This window comes from Leopardus geoffroyi, chromosome B2, assembly GCF_018350155.1.
Source record: "Leopardus geoffroyi isolate Oge1 chromosome B2, O.geoffroyi_Oge1_pat1.0, whole genome shotgun sequence".
NCBI lineage: Eukaryota > Metazoa > Chordata > Mammalia > Carnivora > Felidae > Leopardus > Leopardus geoffroyi.
The window spans coordinates 26902314-26921525 of NC_059332.1; the positions used below are offsets into that span (position 1 = coordinate 26902314).

Genomic DNA, 19212 nt, shown 5'->3' on the forward strand with positions numbered 1-19212 from the left:
TTCCTCGAGGAATCAAGCAAGACATTTTATTTTTAGGGGTATTCTGTTGAGTTATGAAGGATGATATATATAAGTTCTTATTTTTTTAATGTGTGAAATATCCATGCTAATAAAACAAAGCCTTAAGCATAATGAAAGTATTTAGGAAGGAGAGATGAATGAATAAGCATTTTTAGTAGTCATAATTTTTTTTCTGTTTTTAAGGAAGTGAAACTGAACTCAAAGTAGCCTTGGGGACACTCGGATCCAGGGCCTGGAGATCTGTCAGGGCTCTCTCTGCTTCTTGGAATGCTGCCTTCATTCCCTCAGCATGTTCCTATGGCAGAGGACATCATTGATAGCATTTCTGGGGATGCAGACTAACACAGTAAATGAAGAATAGAATCTTTTTGATAGTTATCAAGAAAGAAGACTGAGGAAGGATTCTGGCTGGCCCCACTGAGCCCTATGATAACCTCTAGACCATTCACTGAAGACGGAGTATGGGACCAATGCCTAGGCCCTGTCTTGTTAGGGAGAGAGAATTCTGTGCTTGGCAGGCCATAGAAGTCCATGGTCTGAGTAGGAGAGGATCAAGGTCCTTCTCCAACAGCAGGATGTTATTTCTAGAAGAAAAGCAGAAAGTACTGCTAAGCAGACAAAAATAACATGTTCATATAGCACTTAATGGTCATTTAATATGAGCCCCAAAGTGTGCTATGAGCTGCCCACTTATTCAGTTTAATTCCAGGTCTGGGGCACTGTTTCACTGAGAAGGATACTGAGGCACAGTGAAGTCAAGTATCCTCTGAAGGTTACCCAGCTAGTGAGTGGTAGAGCCAAGATCTAAACTGAGTACTTTTTGACTCAAAGAGCTTTTTATATTGCACTTTTCATCCTACTTGTTTATATCCTTCAAAACAATCTTTGTAATGTGATGGTTGTATGCTAACAGTGGGATCACATCATAAGGAAACAACTTGCAAAACAAGATCTAGGCCCACATGCCTCTGTGAAAGGGAGGCCCCAAACAGAATACCAAGAGAGCAAAAGAAGTCAAACCTTGGTTTTTAAGCATTCAAGAGCCCATGTTCTGATGGGAAAAAAAACAGATTTGAAAGATCTTTCAAGGATAATCTTTACTATATGCAGTTTTGTTCATAAGCTCTGTCACTAGAAGCAAATCCCCCCTAACCTGTAGCACCACACATAGTTCCTTGAGCATCTCCTGTCCTTTCAGATCCACAATTGTAAGCGAATGAGCCAGGCCTGGCATCTGTGTCAGTCACCAGTGTCCTCAGTGCTCACAACAACTGGTCTGTAGTAGATGCTCTGTGATACCTTCTTACTTGAGCCCAGATGGATAGCCAAAAGCCAGTTTGTCCAGAAAAGCCTTTCAGGAATGTTCATTGTCACCCTAACTTCCCCTAGTTGGATTCATCGTGGTTCACTCTCTCATGGTGGTGACAGCTATAGAGAAGCCACTATGCTTCCTACCCTAGAGAGCTGCTAAGGAAGGATGATAAGGACCTTAGTTTACACAAGTGCCTGGAGGTGGAGATGGAGAGGATGGACTGATCCAAGAGACTTGGAATTGATAGGATTTGGTGAACAATTGGATATAGAAGGGAAGGGAGAGATTGATTAGTGTGCCATCAATTAAGATAGAAAACTTTATGCCCTCTCACAGTTTTACCTGCTGTAATTTACATGCTTAAAGGAAAATTATGGATATTTTCTCTAAACTGAACTTTTTCTTTAACCTCATTATTACATGATTTTCGTATCAGACACACCAATCACTATCTGCAATATTCTCACTTCAGCTGTTTGAAGGCCAGTTATCACTTTCTAACTCTATTATCGTTTTTGAAATTATCTGTTGTAATTTTCACTGAAAAAACCTTGAAAGATGTTGCCATCTATATGTTTAGAATTGGCACCAATATTTTTTCTTAAATCTTTGATATCATTTGAGTGATTTTTTGCTTTATTAGAAATTAGAATTTATTAGAAAATTTATTAGAATTTATTAGAATTTATTAGAAAAATAGCATGTTCATTTCGGTTTGGGTGAGTAGAAGATTCTCGGGGAAATAGATCAGTACCACATACAATCCTGATAAAATTTAAGGTAATGTTGGGCAATTAAATTCCCATTTGGTCATTTGTACTAAGAAGGCACCCTTATGACAACAAATGTTTTCTTCCAAGAACATTACAGGGTGTTTGTTTATTTGGAGGAGGGTGCGTTGTTGGGGTTGTTTTTAGTGTTATGTTTTGCTTTACACTTTCCCATCAAGTTATTACTAAGTAATGTGAAAAGGAAGTAGTTTTCTCCTACAATTAAAGTGATAATAGCATAAACCCAAATAGGTAAATACTTGTCTTGACTAATTTTTTGTCGCTAATCTTGTTAAATTTTGAGAAGAGAGTTGTAAGAATAGCCTACAGCCTTGTGAGCTCCACCATCCATGCTGGGGGGAAAAAGATGTTTCAGCCAATGGAAATATTTATCATAGTTTGTGGCACTCTGTCTACATTTTGGGTAAAAATAGCAGGGGCCAGAAATTATTATTTATTTAAAAAGAAATTATTCATTTAGAAAGAAACTCATTTCTAAAATCCTCTTGGCTGAGATAAGTCATTTTATGTTCATGCATATTCTTCTCCTAACTGGGAATTATTCCCTGGTGGGTAGGATTTCTGGCCCCTGGGCCTTGAGGATGAGGGTAAGTAAGACTGTAAAAAGAGGAAGGCCAGTGGATAGAGGTTAGGGTGTAAATCTTGTACCCCTGTGGCTGGTGTATCTGCTAGAAAGTATTCCTCAAGAATTGGCTGTGCCTATGACTGTGTTAGATTGCATCATGGGAAAACAGATCCCTCCAATGAGTTGTTTTGTTGAAGAGAATTTTCCCAAGACCTACTTCCAAGTGTTCTATTTGGGGGGAAAGTCAGAAGAAAGAAAATCACTGTGTCTTTGCATTTTTTTCTCCTAGGGAGATTTCATAACTTTAAATGTAGGTCCACTAAGTGTCCCTTTCCCTAACAGAGCATGGCTGCATTTGTTTTTGACCAGCTGCCTCTGAGCCCCTACTTGCTTTAACTCCCACCTGAAAGCTTTAACTCCAGCTTGTTACATCTTTCTTTGGTGTCCATACTATCTAACCAAGTTGAACGAAATCTGTGAGATTGAATGTTAGAAATATAACTCACCTTTCGTCATCATCACTTTGAATCTGCCACTGTTGCTAGAATAACTCAATCACTGTGAGAAGCCTGCACAGAAAGCCTATTCCCGAATGTAGGTACTATGGGAACTTTCTGGCGATACTCTAAATAGACCCAGGCCTTGAAAAATATCTACATAATATTTAGTCACAATAAATAGATTTGGATTTGTCATATAAGCTTCAACTTATTGAAAAAGACTCTTTCCCCTGCCTCCCTTCCTCCTTCCCTCCTTCCTCTCTTCTTTGTCTTTCTCCCCTCCCCTCTTTAGCAATCTGAACTCTATTATTTGCCTTTGTAAACTTCTAAGATAGTTGAATTTTTAACATGTAAAAAACCCACAAAATATAACATGCTAAAGTGATGTGTGAACCTTTACTGAAACAGCAGGTTTTTTAATTATTAACCTGTATAAGATCTAATTTGAGCCCTGATTTCATGCTGTGTCTTGGAGGCTGAGGCAACCCTCATTCTATTTCATGTATAGTTGATGTAATTCACAGGGTCGCAGGTCAGTTTAAGTTCTTTAAGGGTCCATTAATCCTCAGAATAAATGCTTCTTCTATAAGTTACCTAATTAAGCAGCCAGCATAGTTCTTAAGATGTAGTAAATGCACCATAAATGTGCTATTTTTCCCCTCACTTTTTCTCTCCAAGCAAAACTCATCTAAGAGAATCAGAAGACATTTCCTTTCCTTTGAGTAGTGTAGACTAATTGGCTGACAATACATTATTTACAAATATACACAAATAGATGTTGGTATTGTGCAAATTCATTCTATCAGTACTGAAGTGATATCACCATGATCACCATTGGAGCAATGTCTGCAGAAAGGTACATCTAAACGGGCTCTTAGCCAAAGAGGGAGGTATGGATGGTAGTTAAGAAGAAGGAAAGCATTCCAAGTGGGTGGAATGGCATGAGAAAAGGCATGGAGGCAAGAGTTAGTAAATTTTATGTGGGCGATAGGCAAGCTGATAAACTGGGTTGGACCAGCCAGACCACATTGGGGCATATTGAGAGATACTCACACCTACTATTCCCTCTGCTTCTCTGCACTTCCCACTCATTCTCTAGGTCTTAGCTTAGACATCCTCCATAGCCCAACATCCTATGCTCAACCAAGTCTTGCTAGGTGCCCTCACAGTCTTCTGGTATCACTCTGTGTACCTTCTACCATCATTCATACACTACATTGTAGGGGCCACTAGACTTTAAGCCCCCTAAGGACAAAGGCCATCTAGTTTTCTCATACCTGTGTCTTCAGCACCTGGCTTACTTTAGTAAATACTTTTAGTAGGCACTTAATAGGTATTCAGTGAAGATTTGTGGGAGGTGGGAGGAGGAGAGATGGATAGATAAGATTGGGCAAATAGAGGAGGTACAGAGGACAGAGGCCTTGAGCTATGGCTGAGACTCATACAGAGCTCAAGCACTAGTCCTTAAATTGTACCTTCCCACTACCACCCCTTAGTAAGACCTCCATTCATTTTGCTTAGTCCTGTAAAACAGAAGAAACTCCACCTACAATCTTTGGAAGTGTATAGGATGCCCCAGGTGAGTTAAAATAAATTAAAATAAAGCAGGTGGATAGAGCATGGTTAGCAATCCATGCAAAGATAGCATAGAAACACCAAGGCTTGTGTAAAAACTAGCTGTGCATTTGAACTTCCCTTCACTGCCATTTTACAGCTGAGAAGAACAATTTCTGGTCTTTTTCCTATTCGATCTCTTGATCTACCCTCATTAGACATGACCACACAAAGTTTTTTTCATTGAGTTAATCATTCTAAATTTCCTAAAGATTTCCTAAAGATAAAGCATAAGGAAAAGACACTTTGAAAGTACAATTTAAGTCTCTCAGCAATACTGATAAAAAGAAGAAAGCAAGGAAACATTTACCAATCAATAACTCTTATTGATTGTAACGTTTGGGAGGGGCCTCCCATGAAAATGACAGTGACTTTTTAAGAGGGCACCACACCTATTCGGCTTTTTCCAACTGTGTGAGATAAAGGTGTCATCCAATGACCTTCCCAAAATTGTTCAACCTCCTAAACTCTCCCTCCACATGTAAACTGCAGATTGTACTACCTGCCTGATTCTTGATGTGGGGGGGATTCATTAGTTGGCATTCACAAGAGGCCCACAATATGGAAAGCACAAAGTAAAGGTAGTTCTTACTCTAACAAGTGACATGAACAGCTGTTTAATGGATTTAAATTTTACACTTTTTGTTGTAGTTGATTATTCATTAACGGCATGCAATAGCTGGAACCCCATTATTTAATAACAATTATCCTTATTAACATAAATAAAATGGGGTAAAATTGAGCATGAATGGAGACAGGAGTCCCCATTTCAATAGCAATATTGTCTTTCTGTGCACAGCTAAGTTCTCATATATACATAAATTAGAGTAGACTTTGTGATTAAAACCATGGTCCCCTGAACATAAAAATTACACTCTGTCCTCCTCTCCTGTTCCACTGACTGGTTGCCCTTTACTCCTTTCTGGTAACAGTCTCTCCTGGCCTTGGGCTTCAGCCTTCTTGTCTCCTCAAGAAACTATCCGTTATCTCTCCCTTCTCTGCCTTCAGCTGTCCTACATTGCTCCTTCCCATCAGTATCTTGACATTTTCAGATCCTTACATCTTTAAAAAATGGACCTCTGCAAACACTCATTCCCTTCAGACACTGCCCTTCCTCTCTTTTCCCTGCTGTGTCAAAACGTACCAATGAATTGCTTCCTCACCATCTCCCTGTCCTTACCTCCCGTCCCTCTGCCACACCTCAGTCCACCTTCTGCCCCATCACCCCATCAAAGCAGTTCTTTCTGCCATCCCCAGGGACCTGCATGCTACTAAATCCTATGGACCAGCTTCAGTTCTTCAATTTTTGACATCGATGCAGCATCTGGCATTGTTGATGCACTCTCCCTCCCTTGCCAAACACACTGGTCCCTCACTTTCTGAGATCCAACCCTCTACAGTGTGCCTGCTTCTTCCCAGGTGGCTCTTCCTCAGTTTTTGCAGACTTGCTCTATCTGCCTTGTAGTGTTTTCCTCCATGGATGAGATTGGAGCTGGGGTGTCAATGGCTCTACAACATCAGTTCGTCCAGATGTCCAGAAGGCAGGGTGAGAGAGGGAGATATGGAGGAAGCATTGCGTCTTTAGGGGAAGCAGGCAGGGCAGGAGCCCTGGGGATAGAATTCTGTAGGCCATGTAGAGGGAGTTGCTGGCAACAGCCTTGGTCAGAGTCCTCTGCGAACTCATGTTTGTAATGATTTTTCCTTCATTGTTGGGATTTTTTTTTTTTTCCAGTTAACACCAGCACATAATTTAAATTCTAATCATTCAACAGGAATTGTCACCAACTCCAGCAATCTCCCACCCTCCACCCCTTCTTCCCCATTTTCACAGCTATTCCTACCCACTGTGTGGGCCATTCTTTTGGCACTTTATGTCTGGAAAAGTATGTTACTCTGCTCTGTTAAATTGTCTTGATTTACCTCAAGAGAGTATTTACTCTTCTCTGTTTTTCTGTTCTCTTTCTGGAAATCCTTTTGCACTCTATTATACTCTTCTAGCTGATTACTTTGGCATTTACCTCCATGTTTCTAAGTAACATGTTTTTATTGCTGATTCTTGATTTTTATCCCCTTCTAGGCATTATCTATTGGCGTCCTCTTATTCAAAATGAGGGTTTTGTTTTCTGTTCCTCCCGATTTCTCCATTCTCTGAATATTCTATTGCTGTATTTTAATTTGAGGATAGCTTAATATTCAGTGTTAAATTATCATGACTGATCAATGGTTTTCATTCCAGTAAACAACAATTACTTTTTTTCTGTACAATTGTCATTTGTTTAACACAGAGCTAATAATTTTCATTTGTCTTCATTTGCTTTGTTTTCTATATATTTATCACTAACTACCCCAGACTTTGCCCCAGCTGTCTAAATCACCTTTGAATGTGTTCAGGTCTGTGGGTTATTCTATCAGTCATGTCTTCCTGTAGCAGGGCCTATAGAACCTTCTGACCTGATTCCATCTAGACTGGTGGAGGGTTGGCATTGTGTGATCTGCCTTCATGCTCATCTGAAGGGTTCTCTTAGCCACTCTCTTAAGTTGGGTCCTCTGTTTCCTGGCATCTTTTTAAAACCTCCTTCCTCATCAAGATAAAAAGCTTCTTTACAGTGAAGGAAACAATCAACAAAACTAAAAGGCAACTGATAGAATGGGAGAAGATATTTGCAAATGACATATCAGTTATAAAGGGTTAGTATACAAAATCTGTAAAGAACTTATCAAACTCAACACCCAAAAAACAAATAATCCAGTGAAGAAATGGACAAAAGACATGAAAAGACAATTTTTAAAAGAAGACATCCACATGGCTAACAGATACATGAAAAGATGCTCAACATCACTCATCATCAGGGAAATACAAATCAAAACCACAGTGAGATACCACCTGTCAGAATGGCTAAAATTAACAACTCAAGAAACAACAGTGTTGGCAAGGATGTGGAGCAAGGGGAACACTTTTGCACTGCTGGTGGGAATGCAACCTGGTGCAGCCACTCTGGAAAACAGTGTAGAGGTTCCTCAAAAAATTGAGGAAACCTAGCCTACAACCCAGCAATTGTATCCAAAGGATACAAAAATGCTGATTCAAAGGGGCACATGCACCCCAATGTTTATAGCAGCACTGCCAACAACAGTCAAATTATGGAAAGAGCCCAAATGTCCATCAACTGATAAGTGGATAACAAAGATGTGGTGTGTGTGTGTGTGTGTATGTATGTGTATATATATATATATACACACACATACACACACACACACACACACACACACACAAACACACATACAGTGGAACATTACTCAGCAATCAAAAAGAATGAAACCTTGCCATTTGCAACAACATAGATGGAACTAGAGTGTATTATGCTAAGCAAAATAAGTCAGAGAAAGATAAATATCATAAGATTTAATTCATATGGAATTTAAGAAACAAAACAGATGAACATAAGGGAAGGGAAGAAAAAATGAGATAACAGAGAGGGAGGCAAACCATTAAGAAATTCTTAAATACAGAGAACAAACTGAGGGTTGCTAGAGGAGTGTTGGGTGGGGAGATGGGAAATGGGTGATGGGTATTAAGGAGGGCACTTGTTGGGGTGAGCACTGGGTGTTATATGTAAGTGATAAATCACTAAATTCTACTCCTGAAACCATTACACTATATGTTAACTAGTTTGGGTTTAAATAAAATTTAAATAAATAAATAAATAAATAAATAAATAAATAAATAAATAAATAAATAAATTTTTAAAAATAAATAAAAACTCCTTGGTTTGATGAAGCAAAATCTTATTTCTAAGAATAGTGCATGGAAAGCAAATATTTTTGACCCAGTACATCTGAAAATACCTTTATTCTGCCCTCAGAATTAAGAAGGTAGCTGATGTAGATTGCTTGGTTGGAAATACTTTGCCCTTAGAATTTTGAAGGTATTGCTCCATTGCCTTTTAATTCGCAGTGTTACTATGAGAGACTGAGAGCCATTTTGCCTCCTAGTCCCTGTGTATTCTCTCTGGAAGTCTGTCAGTCTTTTTCTTTGTCCTAATGTTCTGAAATTTCGTGTGATATGGGTTCCATCCATTATTCAGAGCACTCTGTTGGGCCCTTTCAGACTGGAAATGCATGTTCTTCTCTGACCAATTGTCTTGATTTAACTTAATTATCTGCTCTTCTCTGCTTCCTTTTTTTCTGTACTTTTTCTGGAAATTCTATTATACTGACCTCTTGAGGCCATATTCTGATTTTCTTATCTTTCTTCTGGTTTTTCATATCTCCATCTTTTTGCTCTCCTTTCTGGGAGATTTCCTCAGTTTATCTCCAAAATCTCCTCTTGAACTTTTAATTTTTTCAATTTTTTTTCAATTTCTAAGATTTTTTTTTCCAAATTGTCCTTTATTATATACTGTCTTATTTTTGTTTCTTTGGTATCTTTTCATATCTCTGAAGATATTAATGGTAGAATGTCTGTTTTTGTTTTGTTTTTTGATTACCTTTTCTATTTGTCCTATTTTCTCCAGCTTGCTGGTTTTCAATTTGTTTGTTATGATTTCTCTTTCCTATATGTGGTTTTCCCCACATGTCTGTCTGGTAGTCCTTGGTTTTCTGCTCATGTTTAAAAGTGGGGGCTAAAAAGCTAATTGGGAGTTTGAGAACATAGTTAGAGCTTGTTGACTATGTCACTTACAGGGGGACCTAACAGGACCATTTAGTTTGGAGAATCCCTGATACCCAGAGAAGATTCCTCGTCTCCTGCCTGAAAGGAGACATGCCTGACTGCCAGCACCCTGGGGATGGTTGGGGAGTCTCAGCATTCTGTGCACATACCTCACTAGATTTTTCCTTGTTTTCAGCATCGCGGCCCTACCCCTTCCCAAGCCCAGTGACCTTCAGATCTGGGACCTTGTTCTCCAGGGAGGGTGAGGCAGTTGCCAAGCAATGTGGGATCTGGGAGGGGACTGGGCATCACACTGCTTCTCAAGGAAAGTTGTAATCCGCCCTCACTTCCTGACATCTGAGGGCTCCTGCAAGTGTAAATTGGGTTCATTTTCAGCTTCCCCACTGCTGGCTTAGGAGTCTGTTTTCTAGGGCTTCTGCTAAGTCCTTTAACACTCATCCATCTGGCCTTCCAGCTTCCAGAATTTGGTTTCTGTTCTCTTTCTTCCTCTTTTAGCCTTTCTGAGTATGTTCCTTTTTGAAAGGGGCATCAGACAGGAGCAAAACTGTACAAACCACCACCTTCATTCAGAACCTAATAATTCTCCCAGGACTACTTTGTGTCATTTTCTAAATTGTAGCTTTTGGCAACCTCCTGTTTCCTTATATACATCCTTAATAAAATAGTATTTTTTTAAATAATCCTTGAGAACTTTTGTGATATTCAGGTTTTTTTTTTTTTGTTTTGTTTTGTTTTGTTTTTTTTTTTTAATTTTTTTTCAACGTTTATTCATTTTTGGGACAGAGAGAGAGCATGAACGGGGGAGGGGCAGAGAGAGAGGGAGACACAGAATTGGAAACAGGCTCCAGGCTCTGAGCCATCAGCCCAGAGCCTGACGCGGGGCTCGAACTCACGGACCGCGAGATCGTGACCTGGCTGAAGTCGGACGCCTAACCGACTGCGCCATCCAGGCGCCCCAATGATATTCAGGTTTTTATAAGGGGTGCATCGTGCCCTCCCTTACTTTAACATAGTCTCCTAAGCTTGACTTAATACAGTTGACTTTGCTTTTGTTTTTCCTTAAAGGAATTCCTAGTTGAGTAGATTTTAATAACACCTCATCTTTCCTTATTGTGCTTGATTCTGTTGTTCTTGAATGTTTTCTGTTGCCACTTAATGCTTATTAGGAGCCAACAATATATTTTAAAAATTGAATTATACAGAGGCTCTTCTCAGTGAGCTGTTGATCTAAATTGGTGGGTAGCAATTCCTTTTAATTAGCTGAATCCTCTATTCCCTGTCAAGCTACCTTCATTTCATTAACATCCCAGCTCTGCTTTGAGTCATAACATTGCTTGTTAGGACAAGTTAGCTGTTACCTTTTACTTGTTAATACAAGTGTTTTGTGTATTGTTGTAATTGAATGTTTTTTGGCCCTTGGCCGAAACTTTTGCTTACTGCCTTCATGTAGACCTAGTGCAAATTACAAAGCGGTTTTGCCAACTCAGTTCTGCTTTGAGCCCTTTCCTGGTTATACTCTATTATTCGATGCAACTGTATTAGTAGTGGGGGCAATGCAGTGACCACAGAGACGATTTGGACTGTAGACAGCATTTGCAAGATGGCAGCCCTGTGGACAGTATTCAGACAGAGGCCAAGAAGTGGGCCCAGAGCTGATACACACAGGTGCCCAAGTAGCATCAAACTCAAATCTAACCTGCAGTTTCCTTCCATCAGTCGTTTCCCATTTCAACTACTGTCATAAATCCCACATGTTAGCATATGGCTGCAGAGCAGCCAAAAAGAAGCAGTAAACCGCAAAATTTAAGCTGGTCCAGCAATGCAACTTTTTGGTATGAAAAGGAATTAAATGTTTTAAGTTAAGAATGAGGATATAGCATTAACTCATCCCCTAAAGCAGGAGTAAGGAACCTATGGCCTACAGGCCAAACCCCACCTGTTTTCTACTGTCCTGTAAGGATGTTTTTATAGTTTTAAAGGGTAATTAAAAAAAAAATGATGATGATTATGATGATGATGATGAAGAGGAGGAGGAAGAGAACAGAATGGGGAGGGGGAAAGGAAGACTATGTAACAGGGACTATATGTGATCTGTAAAGCCTAAAATATTTACTTTCTGGTTCTTTACAGAAACAGTTTGTCAGCCCCTGCTCTAAAGACACAGCTGGCTTTTCCTCATTCCTTTCCTGTCCGACATGTTCTCTCCCCAGTCAAGCTCTCCAGGTCTTTTCCAGGCCTTTATCAACTTAAATATATGTGTGTTCATGTGTGGTTTCAAAGAAATCAACTAAAAGTACATTTGAATCACCAATTTTCAAGTTGGTGACATCTGAGAAGATTTATCAGTAAGAAGGACAGAATTACGGATATGTATGTGTGCACATAAGTCAGCCTGACCCATTATAGATTACATACCCAGCTACCATAGGAGAAAAGAGTAAAACTGTGAGCAGTGATTTTTTAACCCTTTCAGCTTACTGGGAGATACCATCAGGAAGACAGATGCTGGACTGGTTTCTCTTTGTTAGTATTAAACATGAACAAGAATAAAAACATGCTTATGAGATACAAATATCCTTTCACCCACTGAAAGCCTTACCAAAGAAAAGGCTCCACTTCAACAATTAACTTTAAAATTAGCTAGGTAATTTTTAAAGTAATGATTTATCATTCTCCCTTACTGCAGATATTTAAAGTAATGATTTATCTATTCTCCCTTACTGCAGATATTTGCCAACATGTGGTCTTTTCTATTAGAGACAGATAGGGTTTATAACCACTTTGGGTTTTCTCATTTTACACTATTTTCAGTCTGCATGCTCTAAAGCATCCGCATACCATATCCAGGTGAATTTTCCAAAAACTTAGCTCTGACCCTGCCAAATTAGTTTAATCAATAGTAAGAAATTAAACCAAAAAAGTAAGTTACCAAACACCTCTTTTTGAGGCAACTAATTAATATAATGCCAGTTGTTCAGTTTTATTATTCAACATATACTATGAATCCCTATGTGTTATGGGATGTTTTTCATATTTGCCTTGAGTCCACTGGCAAATTCAATGTGCTTAGAAACTGAATTTTCCCAACAATGACATGTTATCCCTCTGCTATAAAAAAGTAAGTTGAGAATAGAACATTCCAGTGATTGTTCAGAAATTAAGCTTATAAGGGCAATTTATGTCTCTACTACCCAGCTATGTCCAAAATACAGCCACAATCAATATTTACTATTTGTCTTCAATGACACGTGTGAATGACATAGTCAAGCAATTAATTTAATGTTCTACTCTTTCCTTTGATCTCCACTGTGCCTCTGATCCAGGGAGCACACAGAATTGTCCTGTTGGCATAGGATTCCTCTCCAACTGATAAAGCAAACTAGGTCTGGTGATAAGCATGGAAGTCAGACATTACTTTGTAATTTCTTTTCTTTCTTTGCTGAAAAGTTTCATTTGTAAAAATAATTTTAATTGTATAGTATTGTCTCCAGAGGCTGACATGAAGCCAGTGTCTTCATTTCTTTAAAAATGAGAACATAAAATGGAATTCTAGAAAGAAGTTGGCCTTGAAACTTGTGAGCATATCCTGCACAATGTGCGGTATAGACTTGAGGGGGGACTGTTTCCAACTGTGGATGTTTAAGGAAGAAAAACCCAAGTCCAAAGCACACCATAGCTGATGCTAATATACCCTCTCTTAGCAAGCAGTAAACCAGTTGTGTATTTTTTTGGAGGTTTAATAGTCTGAGATTTGTTCATGATGCCTACTGCTGACTGAATAGAGGAAGGGAACTTGCTATAACACAGAGATGAGATGAATGGTTAATTTAGGGTATGAAACTTATTCCAAACTGGAGTGCATTGAAGTTTACAATAAATATCCCTAAAACATCACTACAAATTTTAAAAAATAAATGAAAGGGATACAGAAGACATTAATTCATAATAATTGATGTTATCAAGAATAGTCTAAAGAAGTACAAAATCTTTGAAATCCCTGTGCCCAATTCCTTATTCTGGCTAATCTGTTCACTTCTGAAGTTGCACTTCTGAACCCATCACGATTTTCTTACAAAGAAGGAAAAAAAAAAAACCCTACCCTTTAGAAACAGATCTGGAAAGACTTTGAAAGTCACTGTTGCCCTGATAACATGGTGACACATCAGCTGTGTTCCTGTAGTTAATGAGCTTATATACTCCTGCAGGGAGAAGGCTGAGCCATCCTGAGGGACTATAACATGGCAAATGCTCCCAAGCAATTAGAGGCTGATTAAGTGTTTATCTCCTTTACAGGTGGGAAGGAAAGAATGAAAATGAAGTGGGCAGATGTAAAGAGACCGGAAAAATTCATGTGACTGTGGATCTCAAATACTACCGACCAACTGAAGTGGTAAGGACTCCTTGGCCACCCAGTGCGTGGCCACATTTGGCTGGCTGGTTGGCTGGGAAGATGTTCTTAGTGAATATCCACAGTCAGCCTTCAAAGCTTTCCATTGGGTTCTCTGACATCCTTCAATGGTCAGGTCCCAAAACAGACTACAGTGAATTGAATTTGAGTTGTTATTCTCAGCATGAAATCCATTGCTTTATCAAGGAAAACAAGGGTAAAATACAGCCAAGGAAGTAGTTGATTTAAGAAACAGACTTCTATCCAAGGCTAGTCTCCTCACATTATTAGCTTTGATAGCTGATCCCTGATACAGGATGTCTGACTTACAAGGCCCTCCATAACCTGCAAGATCTCAAGACCTGGAGGGCTGCATACCTTCCCATATGCACATGCACTCACACATGTACCCACACTCACTTACATGCGCTCACATGCACCCACACAAACCTAACCCATAAACAGTCCCCCCCGTACATTTTTTTAAGATTTAGCTCATGTACTGTCCTGCCTGTGAATACTTTTCTGGTCAATATACTACTTACTACCACTAAAATCTTTCCTCCTTCATTTGTATCTACATTATATGCTATGCATAATCATGCTGTAACACCTATTATAATTTATCATACTCATTTGTTTACATGACCTTCTCTTTTTACCAAATTATGAATTCTTTGAGGATAAGGTCTTTTTAAAAAATATCTTAAGCTTTAATAAGTAGGTGCTTAATAAATATTGACTGATGGGTGGATGAATACAAAATTTTCTGTATTAAGAAATGACCTATAGATTGTTAGTGCCTATTATCCTTCTTTCCTCAATTTATAAAGATTTTTAGCTTGGTGCTGTCACTTTAAAGTGGTCTACCTTCATACTATGGTGACAAAACCCAGCATGTTAAATAGATCTAAAAATAATCAAAAACAGCATCTTCAGAGGGAATTGTTCAGAGGTTTCCTAATGAAATGTACATTAGCTGTGAAAATAGAACCTGTTTTATCTGTGCTTTGAACCTTATATGTTGTACAGTATTTCAGAGATTAGGAAAACCCCAGAGAAGAGAAACTGACAGTGAGTATGTCATCAGTAATCACCCTCTAAAATCTCTTTTTTTAAACAAAAGAACAACTTCATTTCATGTACTCTGACACACAGGAGGAAGTAAAAAGGAAAGGAAATCAGCAGTGCTTAGAGACTAGAGCTGTAGAGTCAGTGCATTGTCCTGGCACAGGGCGTGGCTGGGTCTCTAACACACAGTGAACAATGGTTCCCTGTGCTAATGGCAAGTGGGTGTGCCAAGGAGAGGATGTGCTCCATCTCTGGGGGAGGAAGATACCAGCACACTCCTGCTGACACCGCAAGGAATGCCTGTCTATGGAGCCCCCTAGCCACACTGGCATTTGTTTCCCTGTCCTAAAGAGGTGCCACAAGGGTGTCATTTTTCCAGACTATTGCACAGATCACATAAATGGACAAATTTATTTCTCTCCTCACGAACAAAAATTGTCATCTCAGAGTAGAAAATTTACTGAGCCCACAGAAACCTCCATCCTTGTAACAACTGAAACGTGGTTCTTTCTCTGACACCAAAATAGTTTCAAAAGCTAGGAAGTCATTAAGAATGGCTTGTCTGTCATTCTTACTTAGGCAAGGTGGGGGATTGATAAGGACACAGAACAAAAGAATTTGCTGAACAGGAAAAGGACCCTTGAACTAACAAGATGGTTCGTAGAGTCCGTATCGACCCCTCTTTCCTGCCCTGACAGTGCTGCATCCCTCCTCATTTCTTTTGTGCATTCAAATGTCATCATCATACCTGTTCTGCAATTCTGTTTACACTAGTGTTGTTTGAACATAAGAGAAGCATCTTATTTCAAATGCTTGCTTGCTTTTTTCACTGATGGGACTCTCACCCTAGATTTTCTTTTGATTTGGGATTCCCTGCTTGATTTGGGATTTTTAACTACATTTCATCTTTCTAAGCCTTTAGGCTACATTCGTTTTGTTCACTCCACTTCAACTTAATATTCTGTGGGACAAGCTTTTCTTGTATAGTGAGACTAAATTTTTAACCTCATTCCTCAGAACAACAAGTTTTCCCAAAACTTGGACCAGCTTGACAGACTTATATAGAATTGCCTTAGGGGTGATAGTATTCTTCTAGTTAAAAGGTGACCAGAACTGGAGACTGACTTGTAAATGAGCTTTCACGTAGGTGCAGGGCCCTAAAACCAACACATCTAGAGTCATTCAGAGTCAGTCCTGAAAAGCACCCAGCTTCTCTGAGGTTTGTCAGCACTCAGTATAGGGTGGACGGGGAATTCTCCCATGTCTAAACTGGATCCTTCCCATTTAAGTGTCTTAAATCCATCTTGCAAGAGCCAGAGAGTTTTTTTTCTTTCTTCCTTGAATTCTTTAAAACTCTGATCTCCTGATTAGCTTTAATCATGCATCTTCCCAGATTCTCAGCATATAGGGCACTCTGAAGCCAAAAACATAAACTAAATCTTCTTAGAGTCAAATGGTTCCAGAATGACTGCTAGGAAAAAATAAATAAATAAATACCATCAAGAAAATTTGAAAAAAAAAATGATAAGGACATATCAGATCTCAGAACATCAATACCCTAATGCAACTGAAGGGAAATAGAACTTTGTGTTGTTTTTTGAATAAGATTCAGGCTAGTTTTAAGAAAGGTTCTTTACTCAGCACAGGACAGCACTACCCCAAAAAAGACCACCGATGATGCCATATAGAACATACTTCCACATGCACCAGTAATTTTTGTCCTCATTGATTTAGCCACCACAAAACCTTAAATCTTGCTTCTGTTACCAACATGGAAAGTCTTGAAAGTTTTTGTTCTGAGCTAAGGACTCTGGTATCCAATTAGAGCAGAATGGAGTCACATTCTTTTAGTTCTTTACCTATCAATCTCTATGTTTCCTGTAAATGTTTAGTTTTGCTTCTGTGAAGATCTTGATCCTGGACATCAGACTTTAAATCCCCCATTGCCCCTGATTTCCAGTATCTGGTGATGGCAATGTTAACACTTGAGTTCTGTGCCTCTTAAATCTCCTCTCTTGTATATAATTTCCTGTATGTGTACCCATTTATACACAGACTCATTGCAATGTGCTTCATTCAGAGAGAAGTAGCGTCATGCCTGAGTGTGGGCCTTAGGGCCAGACCACCTGAGTTCAAAAACTGCCAATGACTAGCTGCGTGACTAGGCAAGTTACTCAACTTCTCAATGCCTCTGTTTCCTTGACTTTAAAAATGAGATCAATAGGAGAGCTAGAAGTCTATAGAAGTGTTGAAGAATCAACAGTCAATTATACAAAATGCTTATTAAAATAGTATGTTACACAGTAAAATACCCAATATTGATGTGCTATTATTGTTATTTATTTATTCATCCATTTACCAAATATTTACTAAATACTATGTTAGGCCTATGAGCAAAACAGACACATTCCCCACCCTTGTGGAAATTGTACATATAGAGAGAGGTATAGATCAGTTACTTAAATCTAGTACCTTTTGAAAAGTACAATGACACATGATAAATTGTACAGATCAACCAGTAAAAAGTAGATAAGAAGGTATAATAAAGTCTTCAAGCCAACATTAATAAGTACTTTGATATTTTATTCTTGATTTTTATCTTTTCTAATTCTCCTTCCGAAGCTTTAGTAGCTATTCGGTGGCATGGAAATAATAATATTGATTTACTACTTAATTTAAAATAAAATAAGATGTCTTCATTTTGTTTGAGAATTTTTCACTTGGAAAATTTTCAAAGGTTGTATTAATGAGAAATTCATCTGAATGTTTTAACCACACCAAATTTTTAACCACACCGAAAAGTCAATCCATTGAAGGAAAAAAAAAGGCTAAGAGTTTGTTTTTTGTTTTGTTTTTTGTTTTTTGGTTTTTGTTTTCTCAGTTAAACTAACAAAAATCACTTTTTTTCTGCAGAGTATTTTAGGAAATGACACAGGGCATATATTCACAAACCAAAATTCAAATCACATACCTTTCATGAAAAATATCTTGACTTAAATGCTACTAGATGTTGTAAATTAAATTTTTTTCTTGCTATTATATTCATCTCAACATTCATTTTTCTTGCCATTGTATTTCTAGTGTCCTCAATTGTAATTGGTTTTTGTTCTGTTTACTTAGATACTTTCTGTTTATTCCCATTCTTTATAGATATTAGAAAAATCAGGAGTTAAAATCCAGAATTGAGAAGGCAGTAACTTCAAAGAAGTCCAACAAGCTAGTTAAAACAACACCTTCCTTCAGTAAAAACGTGTGGCCTGTTTCTAATCAAATTACCATATGCTTGTCGAGTTGTCCCCTCTGCAAACTTTTCCTAATATTTTTCTGTAAATGATGTTAAGTTAAATGGCCCATAATTGCTTGCTCTATCTCAGAGCCCTGTTTAGAATAATGCTGGGTAACACTTTCCAGACCTCAGGAATCTGATCTATCATCAGAAGATGTGTATACGTCCTTCCTTCAGCTCCATCTCTGGGTACTGGGGGTCTTGAAACTGTCCCCTTTCTCTCCCATCTCTGTTCTCACCACCTTCTCACACTTCCCCTCCCAAAGCAGGAAATTAGATCCTCCCAACTCCAACCCTTCATCTTCTCAGCGCTGTTAGAGCCAGTTGATCTTTCCCTGTCCTGATCCTCTGACCTCCAAAGCTCTAATCCTACCCCTCCACTGCTGCTTTTCTTTGTTCCTTGTTTTGACTGGTGGGAGCTAGGATAAGGAGTTGCAGAGAGAGCAAATTAAGGGTGAGTCCCTTTCTTCCTGCATTCTTGGACCTGTGAAAGGAGAGGCTGTTCTGTAAGACCCCTTCCAATTTTTCATATCCTAGCATTCTCCTCTTTTACAACTATCACAATGGAGTGGGATGCTAGCACTAATGTGCCATCATAATGCTTCCTCTGAACTTCTTATACTTGTATTTTATAAATAGTTTATATCTCTAAATCACTGTTTATATATTTTAAGCCTCCCTCTTAGGCTCCTCATACTAATCTTTATATCCTTCCTTAATCACATTGACCTTTCCTGCCCTTTTCCTTCCTTGGATTTAACCAAAGGAGCTTTAAGTTTCAGTCTCTTCAGTTGATTCTCAAATATTCTACTGTATGTTTTCCATACTTCATAGGATCCCATACAGAACCCCTAGGGGCATATAACATTCCTCTTAAAGCCTGTGTTCTTTCCTTGGTTGCTACCCCCCTCCAGAGCATTTCATATCTAATGAAATAGTAATTGGGTACTTACTATAATGCCCCCAACATCCTATTTTTCCTTGAAAGTTTTC

At 38.6% G+C, this 19212-nt stretch overlaps 1 protein-coding gene across 3 annotated transcripts in view; it reads left to right on the forward strand.

Moving 5' to 3' along the window:
* The window catches only part of GMDS (GDP-mannose 4,6-dehydratase), a 642226-nt gene that overhangs the window by 530365 nt on the left and 92649 nt on the right, over positions 1–19212 (forward strand). For all 3 annotated transcript variants that reach the window (XM_045497606.1, XM_045497607.1, XM_045497608.1), the window contains one exon: positions 13769–13865. In XM_045497606.1, the coding sequence (XP_045353562.1) occupies positions 13769–13865 (97 nt within the window). The remainder of the gene's footprint in view (positions 1–13768; positions 13866–19212) is intronic.